Source organism: Vulpes lagopus, chromosome X, assembly GCF_018345385.1.
Source record: "Vulpes lagopus strain Blue_001 chromosome X, ASM1834538v1, whole genome shotgun sequence".
NCBI classification, from domain to species: Eukaryota; Metazoa; Chordata; class Mammalia; order Carnivora; family Canidae; genus Vulpes; species Vulpes lagopus.
In genome coordinates, this window is record NC_054848.1 from 42,764,989 (window position 1) to 42,779,227 (window position 14,239).

Below are 14,239 nucleotides of genomic sequence, written 5' to 3' on the forward strand. Positions count from 1 at the left end.
ATGGGCACACACATTCTCTCTCAATAAATAAAATCTTTAAAACCCCCTCACAAATATGTATATGTTACTTTTAGGATAATAAATATAAACCAGTAACCTTAAAAGTGGAGCATGCATTACCCTAGAGAGACAGGTAGACTCTCCATGGGGTAAATAGGCACTTAGAGTTTTAAGGGGATCAACTTCTATTATCCCCAAATTTCATATTTCTTATTTCCTAAAATTGATCTGCCAGAGAACACGTATGTGCTGGCAGAATCAAGCCGGTTCTCTCTTTCCATCTCCTCTTTCCCAATGGTCCTTTTTGCACTTTACAAAACAAAGCATACCTTTCACCCATCCTGAACCTTACCTGGGTACCCTTACCCACCATATAAAATCTGCAGGACAACGGAGAGACGGTGCTGAACACTGTTGTCAACAGTGAAGAAAAAAAAAATGCTCTAACGAATGAATGAGGACCAAATCTGTTTGCAATTCAAATGGCTTCCAATAAAACTGAAGGAAAACCCAATGGAGTTCTCAGCTGATAAATCAGGAAAAATAATTTCGAAGACAAATCAATCATTGTGTAATCCTCCCCCCACCCAGATCTCCAAAGGAATTCAAAGACTTGAGTGACATTGCTAAAATAACAGTCCATTCCTATTTACTTATTTGTGTAACCGAGGTTCCTGTGTGCTAACACTTAACCAAAGTAGAAAGTGAATTGATGCTGAATCCTGTCTCATTCTAGCAAGGAGCAATATTTATTCATGGAGACACCCACTAACTTAAAAGACTTCTCTGTCTCTAATACATTTTAAACTTTTCATTTATTAATTACCTATCAGAGAGACGCCTGGGTGGCTCAGCAGTTGAGCATCTGCCTTCCTTCGGCTCAGGTCATGATTCAGCGGTCTCAGGATTGAGTCCGGCATCGGGCTCCCTGCATGAAGCCTGCTTCTCCCTCTGCCTCTGTCTCTGCCAATCTCTCTCTCTCTCTCTGTGTGTCTCTCACGAATAAATAAATAAAATCTTTTTAAAATTACCTATCAGAATTTGTAGTATACTTAACATTCTTTTTTGCTCCATCGTACTGTAATACCAATTGTCATAATAACTCAAGCAAGAGTAAATCTTTAATTGACCCTTAGAGCTTTAGGCTCATAGGAACATTTAAAAAGCATTTAAATAGCAAACTATATACATATTTTTGCTGCAGGGAAAGATGACAGGATTCTCAATAAAATAATCTCAGGTGCTAAAATATATATTATTTGGGTCAAATTATGTTAGAAGAATAGAATACAATGAAGAACTTAGGTTGAAAAGGAAAAATGTACAACTTCCCACCATAAAGAAGTCGAGTGTGGATTTTTTTTTTAAGATTGTATTTTAAAGATTGTATTCATGAGAGACAGAAAGAGAGAGGCAGAGAGACATAGGCAGATGGAGAAGCAGGCTCCCCACAAGGAGCCTGATGTGAGGCTTGATCCCCGAACCCTGCGATCACACCCTGAGCCGAAGGCAGATGCCTAACTGCTGAGCCACCCAGGCATCCCTCTAGTGTGGATTTTTAAAACGGATGATGGTGGCTCTCAAATCACTAAGGTATTTAGGTTCCACTAGTTTCATGTAAAATTGTGACCTAACAGTTTAATTTGTGAATGTTGATATTTGTTGGGATTGACATTTTTGATGCAAAATCTTAAACGTCAACCCCAAAATGGGTGGAGCACAAGGTTAAAAAATATTTTTAGAGTGCATTTTGAAATAAACCAATAGTTTTATAAACTATTATAAACACATGTCCAAGGAAGCATCATATATTCTTTTGCCACCTTGTGGTTCAGAACTGTGTTTCAACCCCAAGTGCCCCAACTATAATGAGGAGGGGTCGCTCCTTCAGTCGGCCCCTTCCACTAGCCTTCAGTAAGTTCTTTTGTGAGGCAGACATGGTGATGTTTGCCCAGGACTAGAATGGAGGGACACAGGCAAGCAGGCTGACACCCTCCCCCACCCCCTTCCCACAAGTGATTCACAGCAAAAGCAACATGCAGTCAAGAAAGAAATATAAGTACAACAAAATTCTTACTTTTTTTGTGAGGACTACTTAAAAAAAACCAAATGTCAACCTGGTCCCCATATTTTTTTCTTGATTCTTTTGTTATGGGTGCCTATTCTCTGCTGGTGACCTGGACACTTCCTTAATCTGCCTTTTTGGGGGACCCAGCCCTGATTGTGGCGGGGCGGGGGGGGGGCAAGTTTGTTTGGTTCTGTGCTGTGCACAGCTCCTGGTACAACACCTGGCTCTGGCTTGGAGCAGAATGTGCATTTGCTGACTGAATGATGGCAGAGCCCACCTCCCCCTTCCAGAACTTGCTGGAGGTTGATCCCTAGGGTAGTCAGGTTGCAGGGGTGGAGGGCAGATAGTCTTAGGCACACAGAGCTCTTTAGGTATTTTTGATGTCTTTGTGGAGGTGGGATGAGAGTGCCCTCCCCAGCCTCCCTATGCTCCATGACCTGGGTCATTTTTGGCAGCAGGAGCAGGATTCCTTCAGTGGGTGTGCTAGTTGCAGGCCACAACAGGCTGGCATTTACTGAAAAGACGCTGGGGTGTTTCAAGGAATTGAAGTTGGCTTAGGAAGGCAGGGTACCAGGACAGCTCTTGGGGATTTCAGCTGTATGGGAACCAAGTATCTCACTCTCCTTAAAGGTTCCTAATTCCTTTTTTAAAAAAGATTTTATTTATTCATGAGAGACACACAGAGAGAGGCAGAGACATACGGTGAGACATAGAGGGAGAAGCAGGCTCCCTGTGGGGAACTCAATCCCAGGACCCCGGGATTATGATGCCCTGAGAGGAAGGAAGACGCTCAACAACTGAGCCTCCTAAGTGCCCCAAAGGCTCCTAATTCTTGACAACCAACTCCTATGCTAACCCCCCAGGAGGCCGAGGCACCGCCTCCTCCCTGGAGGAAGGAGCCAGGCTGAGGGGCGATGTCCAGTGCTGACCAAGGAGGACTCTGCGGGGGGCATACTCAGGCAGCACAGCCCCACAAGTCAGGCAGTGTCCCCTGGGCCAAGGCCAGCCATCACAGGACTCTTCACAGAACACACTTCCCCTTGATCTTCGAACTCTGGCTATCCACCTCCTCTGAGCTCCGTGCTGACTCCCTGGGACCAGCACCTGTGGCTACTTTCCGCTGCCAGCACTCTCCGTGCGGAGCTCCCCGAGGCCCTCAGACCCGGGCCGCCTCCTCCCCCTGCTGGCAGCGCCACTACTGAAGCTACTCCCCGCCCCCCACTCCCCACTCCCACCTGCTGCCGACCCGGGGATCTGCCAGACTTGAGGGTCTTGGGGGCAGTGTCCTCCCCTTTCTCAGCCGTAGGGGAGGTGCCAGCAGTAGGCATGGCCACGTTGTGCCTCGTCCCTCCCGTCCCCCCCCCCCCGTCCCCTCCACCCTCGGGGCAGCTCAGCGTCTGCTGGGCCAGCTGGCCGACTGCCAAATCCTCATCCCACCCGCGGCCTTGGGAGGTGAGGAGCAGGCACAGATTGTGCAGAGCACCGGTAAGATGGGCAAAGGGACGTGCTTCTTCAGCTGCAGCAGCCCTGGGAGCTCTGCCCCCCCCCGCGGGGGGGGCTGTGGGGTCCAGGTCTGTCCCCAGAATGGACATGGGGCTTCATCCTTGTCGGAAAGGGCAGAACCTGGGGTGGGAGGGGAGCCTGGGACGGGGCTGGGGGCGGGCTCAGCTGTGGAGGTGATGGCCTATCACGGTTTCTGACTGCTCCTCAGGACCTGGCCTCCTCGGGCACATCACACAAACCCCAGGGACGCTTCTGGACTTGGCTATTCCTCCGCCCGTGGCCCCGCAGCGCTGGGGGAAGCTGCATGGACGAAGGGAAGGACGAGTAGAGGGGAGGAGACGATGAAAGGGGTCAGAGCTGCGATTGGAGCTGAGAACTGGAAGCGCCTTAAAGAGACTGCGCGGTCCCCGCCCCCCTTCCCGCCAGCCTCAATGAATTAGAGCTGTGTTTCCCAAACTTGCCTGATCATAAGAATCCTCTCGGGCCCTAGTTAAAGATACAGGTTCCGGAGCGCCTCCCTTCGAGATTCTGATTCAGGAGGTCTGCGGGCGGAGCCGAGGAATCTGTAATTTTAACACGCTCCCCACGTGATTCTCGTGAACAAGCAAGTTTGGGAAATACTGAATTAAAAGGAAACCGGGCCTGGCTGCCGAAGCGGCCTCCGCTAGGGGGCTACTGCGGGAGGATTCCCGGGGGGCGTCGCCTGCTTCCGCCGCCGCCTCCTTCAGTGAAAGTCCCTTTTGGGTCCAGCTGTCACAGGCACCGCGCTCCCTCAGGCCGGGCGGGGGACACCCCAGGTCTGCGTGGCCCCCGCGCCGCCACGCCCAGTGGCCGCCAGAGCCCTGCGAGCAGGGGGAGGAGCCGCCGCCAGTGGAGGCGGAGGAGGTAGAGGAGGCGGAGACGGCGGAGACGGCGGAGAAGGCGGAGAGGAAGGTGGAGGCGGAGGCGAAGGTGGAGGGGAAGGTGGAGGCGGCGGGGAAGGTGGAGGCGGCGGGGAAGGTGGACGCCGCCGGGAAGGTGGAGACAGCAGAGGGTCCGGGCCGCCGGGTTGAGCTCAAGCTGGAGCCCGAACCCGAGCCGGTACCGGAGGCGGAGCAGGAGCCGAAGGGGGAGCCGAAGCAGGAGCTGGAGGATGAGAACCCGGCGCGGAGCGGCGGTGGCGGCAGCAGCGACGAGGTTCCTCCCCCCACCCTTCCCTCCGACCCCCCGCGGCCCCCCGATCCCTCTCCTCGGCGCAGTCGTGCCCCCCGCCGCAGACCCCGGCCACGGCCACAGACCCGACTCCGTACCCCGCCGCAGCCTAGGCCACGGCCCCCGCCCCGGCCCCGGCCCCGGCGCGGCCCTGGGGTCGGATGCCTGGATGTGGATTTCGCTGTGGGTCCACCAGGCTGTTCCCACGTGAACAGCTTTAAGGTGGGAGAGAACTGGAGGCAGGAACTGCGGGTGATCTACCAGTGCTTCGTGTGGTGTGGAACCCCAGAGACCAGGAAAAGCAAGGCAAAGTCGTGCATCTGCCATGTGTGTGGCACCCATTTGAACAGACTTCACTCTTGCCTTTCCTGTGTCTTCTTTGGCTGCTTTACCGAGAAACACATTCATGAGCACGCCGAGACAAAACAACACAACTTAGCCGTAGACCTTTATTACGGAGGTATATACTGCTTTATGTGTAAGGATTATGTATATGACAAAGACATTGAGCAAATTGCCAAAGAAGAGCAAGGAGAAGCTTTGAAATTACAAGCCTCCACCTCAACCGAGGTTTCTCACCAGCAGTGTTCAGTGATGGGACCCGGTGAGAAATATCCAACCTGGGAGATGACCAAACCCGAGTTAGAACTGCTGGGGTACAATCCAAGGAGAAGAAGGATCACCTCCAGCTTTACCATCGGTCTGAGAGGACTGATCAATCTTGGCAACACGTGCTTTATGAACTGCATCGTCCAGGCCCTTACCCATACTCCCATACTGAGAGATTTCTTCCTCTCTGACAGGCACAGGTGTGAGATGCCGAGTCCTGAGCTGTGTCTGGTCTGCGAGATGTCTTCACTCTTTCGGGAGTTGTACTCTGGAAACCCGTCTCCTCATGTTCCTTATAAGTTGCTGCACCTGGTATGGATACATGCACGCCACTTAGCAGGGTACAGGCAGCAGGATGCCCACGAGTTCCTCATTGCAGCCTTAGACGTCCTGCACAGGCACTGCAAAGGCGATGATGCTGGGAAAGCTGCCAACAATCCCAACCACTGTAACTGCATCATAGACCAAATCTTCACAGGTGGCCTGCAGTCCGATGTCACCTGTCAAGCCTGCCATGGTGTCTCCACCACCATAGACCCATGCTGGGACATCAGTTTGGACTTGCCTGGCTCGTGCACCTCCTTCTGGCCCATGAGCCCAGGGAGGGAGAGCAGTGTGAATGGGGAGAGCCACATCCCAGGAATCACCACCCTCACAGACTGCTTGCGAAGGTTTACGAGGCCAGAGCACTTGGGAAGCAGTGCCAAAATCAAGTGCGGTAGTTGCCAAAGCTACCAGGAGTCTACCAAGCAACTCACGATGAATAAATTACCTGTTGTTGCCTGTTTTCATTTCAAACGGTTCGAACACTCTGCCAAACAGAGGCGCAAGATCACTACGTACATATCCTTTCCTCTGGAGCTGGATATGACCCCATTTATGGCCTCAAATAAAGAGAGTAGGATGAATGGACAGTTGCAGCTGCCAACCAATAGTGGAAACGACGAGAATAAGTATTCCTTGTTTGCTGTGGTTAATCACCAAGGAACCTTGGAGAGCGGCCATTACACCAGCTTCATCCGGCACCACAAGGACCAGTGGTTCAAGTGTGATGATGCCGTCATCACCAAGGCCAGTATTAAGGACGTGCTGGACAGTGAAGGGTATTTACTGTTCTATCACAAACAGGTCCTGGAGCACGAGTCAGAAAAAGTGAAAGAAATGAATACACAAGCCTACTGAAGTGATACACAGACCCACCTGCAATGGAAGATGGCGACACCTGTACTACAACTGGCATCGAGATTTAAAGGACCTACTTGCATGGCCCATGGGCCTGACAGAGTAAGAATTGAACAGTACCCAGTGTCTCAAAGGTCACGGTTGGAAGAGAAATAGACGGGGCGGGAGAAGAGGCTCTAGTCTAAATGGTCACTTAAAGGAAAATTCAATGGCAGGAATGCTCTAGGCGGAGAAGGCAGGAGCAGGGAAATCCTGACACTGGTACATATCCTATATTCCTCCAAAAGATTGTGTGGGAAAGTGTGGGGCGGGAGGGGGGTGGTGTGTGTGGGGGGGTGTGTGCCCTTGTAACCATAAAACATCTTTCTCCATGGGTGTTTCAGCTTCAACTGACCAATCACATAACAGTTATATGTTTGGAGGGGGAAAGAAAAGTCTATACAAATGTAGCCCATTACCTGTATGGGTATGAAAGCAGAAAAGTGGAGGAGGCAAGGATATCTCATTGACAAACACCTTTGCCAGTTTCTTTGTATTCGTGATTTTTTGTGCTGTTAAATGCAGTATTAATAATAAAAAAAAAGAGCCCATGGGGCTAGTGAAAGAAGAAAGAAGGGGGCTTGCATAAGGGGAGCAGTTGCTCCAAAAGTAGAGAAGACAAAAAAAAATACTGTAAGATAAGCAACCAACACAGACAGGCCTCAGCTAAAAGTATAGTGTGTGAGTGTTTAAAAAAAAAGCTGTATGATATACTTGAGCAAATCAATGAACCTCTTTGCGATTGTTTTCTCATCTGTATAATGCAGATAATTCCTACCTTAAAGGGTTATTGTTAAAGATTAAATGATATAAAATGTGTCAAAGTATAAAGTAAAAGGCTTGGAACTTTGTAGGGGCTCAGTAAACGTTTGTTGTATCTGAAACTTCTTTGGGTCAGGACCAGAGTACATCAAAGGTAAGGGTCAGTCCTATCTGAGATCCATGTACAGAGTGGACACACACACATATAACTCCCTCCCCAACATTGTCTACTTGGAACCCCAAAGCAATGGACTCCACTTTTGTCCCTGGGTAAGGGCCTTACAACCAGTGCCACACCGGGGATTGAGGGAGAACCACAACTATTCCCCAGAGTCATTCTGTCCATTTGGAAGACCATTGTGTTGTTCTTGTGACTCAGCATCCTAGCAATGGGACTCTCAGGGTCAGTAGGCTGCCAGGCTGCCACGTGAGGGTGTTTGCTGGTCTTTGCCTTCCACAAACATTATGTGTGTAGCTGTAACATTCATCTATGGGCATAGATCAGTAGAAGGACTATTTTCCAAAGCTCGCTGGTCCACCGGCCCTGGGATATCGATAGGGTGGCACATTGGCCTCTTCCCTGATTCTCACAGAGGTTGGAGCAGCCTGCAGAGAGCTAAGCCAGAACAGATGGGGTGTGCCCAGGAGAGAGTAAGCCCTGGTGATTTCCTTCTCAGCCTCAGGTACAAAGGACCTATAGGTCCTATAACCTAGAAAATCTTAGGGGGAAACTATGTATCAGACCCAGGAGCTTGGATCCACTGGCTCTAGTAAAAGACTGGGCTGGTCCCCCATCCTCACCCTCAGGGCTTCCCAAGTCTACTTTCTGGTCCACTCATTTGGAAATATACATTTATTTATGTGGTTGTCAGTGCATCCCCAACCAGAACATAGATTTTCTTGAGGATGGGGGTTGTGTCTCCTCTTGTACTCTGGGCTGCATACTTGGCCCCTAGCACAGTTCCTGGCACATAGTAGGTAGAGGGTCAAAACATTTACTGGATGAATCAATGAACCAGTACCACCTACCTTTCATAACCAAATTTTGCCAACACTGGGGGCCCATAATCCTTGGGAGAATACGTAAAAAGTGTTATTTTTGGTATCTCGTAGGATGGGGGAGATCAAGCCGTGAGTGGCCTCAGATGTCACTTGGCAACTTAATGCAGGGTATCTGCATTGGGATGTGTCTGGTAGCCCTGCCTGGGAAGACAGCCATGTCCTCGTTCCTCATCTCTGCCACAGGAAGAGTTCAGTAAGGCATGTGCCACCAGACTCTGCTTGCAGAAATGATCTTTTACATTTTTAAGGTTTTTAAATTCGGATATATTTTAAACCTAGAGGAAAGTCGCAAAAATAAAAATAGTATAGAGAACATCTGTATACCCTTTACCAGATTCACCTATTACTAACATTTTACCCCATTTACTTGATTGCTTACATGTATGCACACTCTTATAAGTCAGTGTGTGTGCGTGTGTGTATGTGTGTGTATCAGGACCATATGATGGTAAATTACATGCATCATGGCCGTTCATGACTAACATACCTCAGCACGCGGTGCCTAAGAGCGGGCATGTTCTCCACATGACAGTATAGTTAAGAGCTTCAGTAAATTTAAGACTGACACAATACTGTTATCTAATCTACCATCTGTACTTGAGTTTTGTCTGTTGGCCAAATGAGGTCCTTTACGGTATTTCCCTCCTCATCATCGGATCTGGTCTAGGGTGAGGTACTGCTGTTAATTGTCATGTCTCCTTTGCCTCCTTTAATCTGGAGCATTTCCACAAACTTACTTTGTCTTGTATGGCCTTAGCATTTTTAATTGAATGTTCCTCATTTTGGGTTTGTCTGATACAGAAACTATCTTTTAAATACCCTGCACTCAGGAATAGTTCTAAGAGATATGAATGGCGCGAGACTCCTGAAGCTGACCTCCCTGTCTCCACTGGTGGAAGGCACAGACCACCAGAGGGAGCAGCTGTGCCTGGCACTTCCTGAATGAAGCCTGCACCTCCTCTGGAAAACACCTTGTCCCTCAGCAACAGGGGAGCCATTCCAGCCCAGCCCTATGCCCCTACCTGTCACCAACCCCCAAATTGAGCCATGGAGTGTAACAGCAGCAGCCAGGGCCTGCTTTCAGATCACACCACCGTGGGACCCAGGGCACCATGTATTCAGCAGGTATGTGTTACCTTGAGCTCAAATGGAGATTTAGACACGTCTAGCCCCTTGGGCAGACACCTCCAAGGTTGGGGCCTTCAGGGGGACAACATCCTTGACACCTTTGTCAACATTCCTGTGGTATACCACAGTGGCAGTGGGGAGGGGAGGTGGGAAGGGGTAAGTTCTTAAACAGCTTTGGGGACAGAGGACACAAAGACAGGGGCCCAGAGTAAGTAAGGAAAAACATGGGAGAGGTCAAAACCAGATTGGTGTGTGACCTACCAGTGACTTTCAGACCCAACTGGGCTGTTTTACATGACGGATGGAATTCCTGTGTGAGCAAATGTGGGCAAGAGCTGGCGAAACTTAAGCTAATTTTTAACTCAGACTCCATCTACAAGCTGGGAAAGCCAGGGGGAAGTCATTTCACAGGTGGATTTATGATCTGGACCCAGAAGGGCACAGGCAAAACATATGAGTGCTCACAACGGGGGTCTTATCCATACCTATAGAGCTCAGACCGAGGGGCCAAACAACAGGGATACTTCCCTTTTACCCATTATACATGCTTCCCATGGTTCTTTGGCCTAACCTGGTTGAAAATTCAGGATCCAACCACTTCCCATTTCCTGGAGTAGCCAAATGCTGAAACTTACTCCACCCCCCTATTCACATATGTAACTGCCTCACTTCTTCCCCATCCACAGGGAATGCTGATCAGGGATGCCATCAACCAAGAGGTCTTTTCCAATCAAGAGAACAGAGTGGCCCCCATACAACTCATGTTGTCATAACGCAGTAGACCTGATGCCAGGAACCTGTGTTTGCGCCAAATGTACACTCACACCCAGAAGTGAAGGCCCAGGTCCTCTGAGACCATGAAGCTCAGCACCCACAGCCATCTGTCATTACACACTGACCTTTCCCTGCAGGTGACCAGAAACCATGTTTAAACTCTTGTATCAAAAGTGTACCAAATATATAGGAAAATGCACATATCGCAAGGGTACAACTTCATGCATTTCTAGGAAATGAACAGATCCCTGCAAACGACATCCAGATCAAGAAACAGGACATTGCCCCTAAGTCAGCGCCCACTTCTGCTTCCTTCCAATCAATGACCCCAAAGAGTAATCCCTATCCTGACTTCTTTCACTGTAGATTAGTGTTGCCTTTTTTAACTCCTTCTATAAATGGAATTGTTCAGTGTGTATACTTTCGTGTCTGGCTTCTTTTGCTCAACATTTTAGGAGTATCAGATCTGAAGTCTTTTGGTCAAGAAAAATTTTGAGGCATGTTATATGAGCCCAAAATAAGAATCCATACTACTCCCAGGGATTTCTGACATATTGAATCAATTCAAAAGGACCCAGGCCATTGTGAAGTTGGACCTTGAGAGTGTCTAATCTCAAGTATAAAAAGATGGTGTATGGAAAACAGCCTTCCAGAAAATCCTGGGATAATTTAAATACTCCAGAAATCTTGAGCCCTGTTCTGTCTAAATAATCTTGGACCCCAACCCCATTCCAATAGCTTCTGAATGGGATACTCTCTTCTGGTAAATCCTCAAACTTTCACGTGCAGCAGAATCACCTAGAGGGCTTGTTAGTATACAGATTGCTGGATCCTGCCCCCCAGGATTTCTGATTTCAGTAGATCTGGGATGGGGGTTTGAGGATTTGCATTTCTAACACATTCCCCGGTGATGCTTCTGGTTCTGGGATCACACTTTTGAGAACCAGCGATCCATTCAGTTCGATTTGATACTGCGGTACTTGGAGCCCAAGGAGTCTATGAAGATGCTCCAGGGAGGAGCCAGGGGGAGGGTAAATTGGTAGATCAGGAACTCTTAACCCTACTTGAACCAGAGCAACTTCCCTCATATTTATTTTATATCTTGGGGTTCCAAGTAATAATTGAAGAAAAAGTTCTAAATTTTTTAAAAAAGATTTTCTTTATTCATGAGAGACACACAGAGAAAGGCAGAAACACTGGCAAAGGGAAAAGCAGGCTCCCTGTGGAGAGCCCGATGCGGAACTCGATCCCAGGACCCTGGGATCACGACCTGAGCCGAAGGCAGATGCTCAACCACTGAGTAACCCAGGTGCCCCTGCTACTAAAATTTTTGAAAGTTGAAAATCACAGTGCTAAGGAACTGTAAAGCCTAGGGTAATGTTGTATTTAAGCTACATGGGTGGTATATCTGGAAAATAATCCAACATGCTACCGAACCTGACCTCCTATGTGCCCTTAGTCTAGATGGTCCTGGGGGCACTTAATTTCCTTAGAATTTAGAGTATATTTATGAGGACGAAAGTGATAAGGGAAAATGCTTAATAATAAACAAGGTGCAAAGTCATATGTATAAAGAATGTGGGTTTTTTTCCTGGCAATAAAGCATACTAAGATGACATGAATAGCACTCCCCAACTACAAACACATATTAACACTAGATGAACTATAACAAAAATTTAAAGTTTTAGCTGGCCTTTAAAAAAGTGAAATCTCCAGAGAAGCAAAAAGAAAAATTAAAGCCAGGCCAGTAATTGTAAATGGACACCATAATCACCCATTGTGGTGTTGCTCGTAGATATCAGGTCCTAGGGGCTAGGGGCATAAAGGTGGGAATCTAATGCCCACATGGGCACTGGTGACACAGCCTCAAGTCTACCAGAGGCAGAGAAACTGTGAATGAGACCTCTGGATAAAGCCTTTAGGGGCTTCTTCTGTTAGTTACAATGGATTTGGAAAATGAGTAGTGAAAAGTCTTAGGCTCTCTCTCTGGAGCCACAAGAAATGAAAACTCCAGGCTTGTGTTATATGTGGATGCAGGGGTCTAAATTTACCCTGTTGCGTGTTATGGAAACCAGATGCTGGGAAATTAAAATAAAAACGGGAGCAGAACGATTCAAACCTCTAGAACCCCAGCAAGTGCAAATATTGCACATTTTTACAATCCAGGGCACACGGAACCTCACAGAAAAAGACAATATATGCTGAATATGGGTTCAGAAACAAACTATAGGAATATTGTACTTGCAAAAGAAATGGCACACCACGAAGGAGAAGTACCAATTGCCGTGAAGAGTAGAATTAGTCTCCCCAAGAAATACTGATGAGAACTACTAGTCTTTTAGTCTTTTTTTTTTTTTTTTGAGAGGGAAATAAGGAGATTTTCAGAAAAAAACAAACCTAAGAAAGCTTAACAATAATAGACTGTCACTAAAATAACTATTGAAAGATACTCTCCTGGAAGAAGGAAATTGAAATCAGGAAGAAGGGGTGAATAGAAGGCAAGGAACAGTGAACAAAAATTGGTAAATGTGGGGAAATCTAAGCATTAAGTATTTAGAACAATAATAGTGTTGAATGATATGGAAGTATAAAAACAAGCTGGCACCAAAAACATCTAAGACAGCAGGGAACTATTAATATTTAAAGCATTCTAAAGCTTTTGTATTGTTTGGGAGAAGGGTAGGGATAGTGCCTGAATCTGGACCTTGTTAAGTCAAGTATAAATGTTTAAACATTTAAGGATATGAGCTTCTAGTTTCTGGCAATGGCAGACTGGATTTTTTGATTCAGCTTCCCTGTTGAAGTAATGAAGTATGCTGTATAAAAAAAACTTCCAAAACTTATTTAAAAGCACTGAAGAACTGAGAGGACAGAGGAAAACTTCCAGGCCAAATTGGGATGAAAGCTTGTAACCAGACAGGTAAGCAGAACATTGGCGGCCCAAAGCCAATTTGCTCTCAGGGCTTTTGCCTCCATTGCCCACCTGAGCTTTGATTCAGTCAGTGGCCACACAGGGCTAGAGAGAGAGAAGTTAAGGCTTAGGGCCAGCCCAAGGTAGGAGATTAATAGGAGAACCTCTCCACATCGAGCTGAGACACCAATGGGCTACATTAGCTGCCTAAGGGGCCAACCAGAATGAAACATGCCCCTGTCCCAACAATCCTGGAGAACTGTACAGAAGGCTGCCTTGGCACCGAGCAGAACTCTCTTGCTAAAAAGTAGGGGGAGAAAAAGAGGAGGGGGTACATATTTCTTTTTGAATTAATGTTTTCATTTTCTTTAGGTAGATACCCAATAATGGAATTACTGGATCATGTCCTATTTTTAAGTTTCCAAGGAACCTCCATACTATTTTCACAGTGGCTGCACCAACTTGCATTCCCAGCAACAGTGCACGGGGGTTCCTTTTTCTCTACAGCCTTACCAACACTTGTTTCTTGTGTTTTTTTTTTTAAAGATTTATATATTTATTTATTTATTTATGATAGAGAGAGAATGAGAGAGGCAGAGACACAGGCAGAGGGAGAAGCAGGCTCCATGCACCAGGAGCCCGACGTGGGACTCCATCCCGAGACTCCAGGATCACACCCTGGGCCAAAGGCAGGCGCTAAACTGCTGAACCACCTGGGGATCCCCTGTTTCTTGTGGTTTTGATTCTAGCCATTCTGACGGGCATAAGGTGATATCTTGTGATTTTGATTTGCATTTCCATGCTGATTAATCATGTTGGGCATCTTTTCATGTGTCTGTTGGCCATCTGTATGCCCTCTTTGGAAAAAATGTTTATTCAGGTCCTATGCCCATTTATAATTTTTTATTTATTTGATTTTTATTTTTTAAAAGATTCTTCAGTAAGTTTATTTTGCAAAATTTTTGTATTTTAAGTTGTATTGGCTTACACTAATTGACCTTCAAGTTGCG

At 47.4% G+C, this 14,239-nt stretch overlaps 1 protein-coding gene across 1 annotated transcript in view; it reads left to right on the top strand.

Moving 5' to 3' along the window:
- Positions 1 to 10,734, top strand: part of USP27X (ubiquitin specific peptidase 27 X-linked) — a 106,737-nt gene extending 96,003 nt beyond the window's left edge. The window contains exons 2-3 of the mRNA XM_041740403.1: positions 4,204 to 9,541; positions 10,231 to 10,734. Coding sequence (XP_041596337.1) covers positions 4,204 to 6,553 — 2,350 coding nt within the window. The 3' untranslated portion in view covers positions 6,554 to 9,541; positions 10,231 to 10,734. The remainder of the gene's footprint in view (positions 1 to 4,203; positions 9,542 to 10,230) is intronic.
- Positions 10,735 to 14,239: the final 3,505 nt, after the last annotated feature.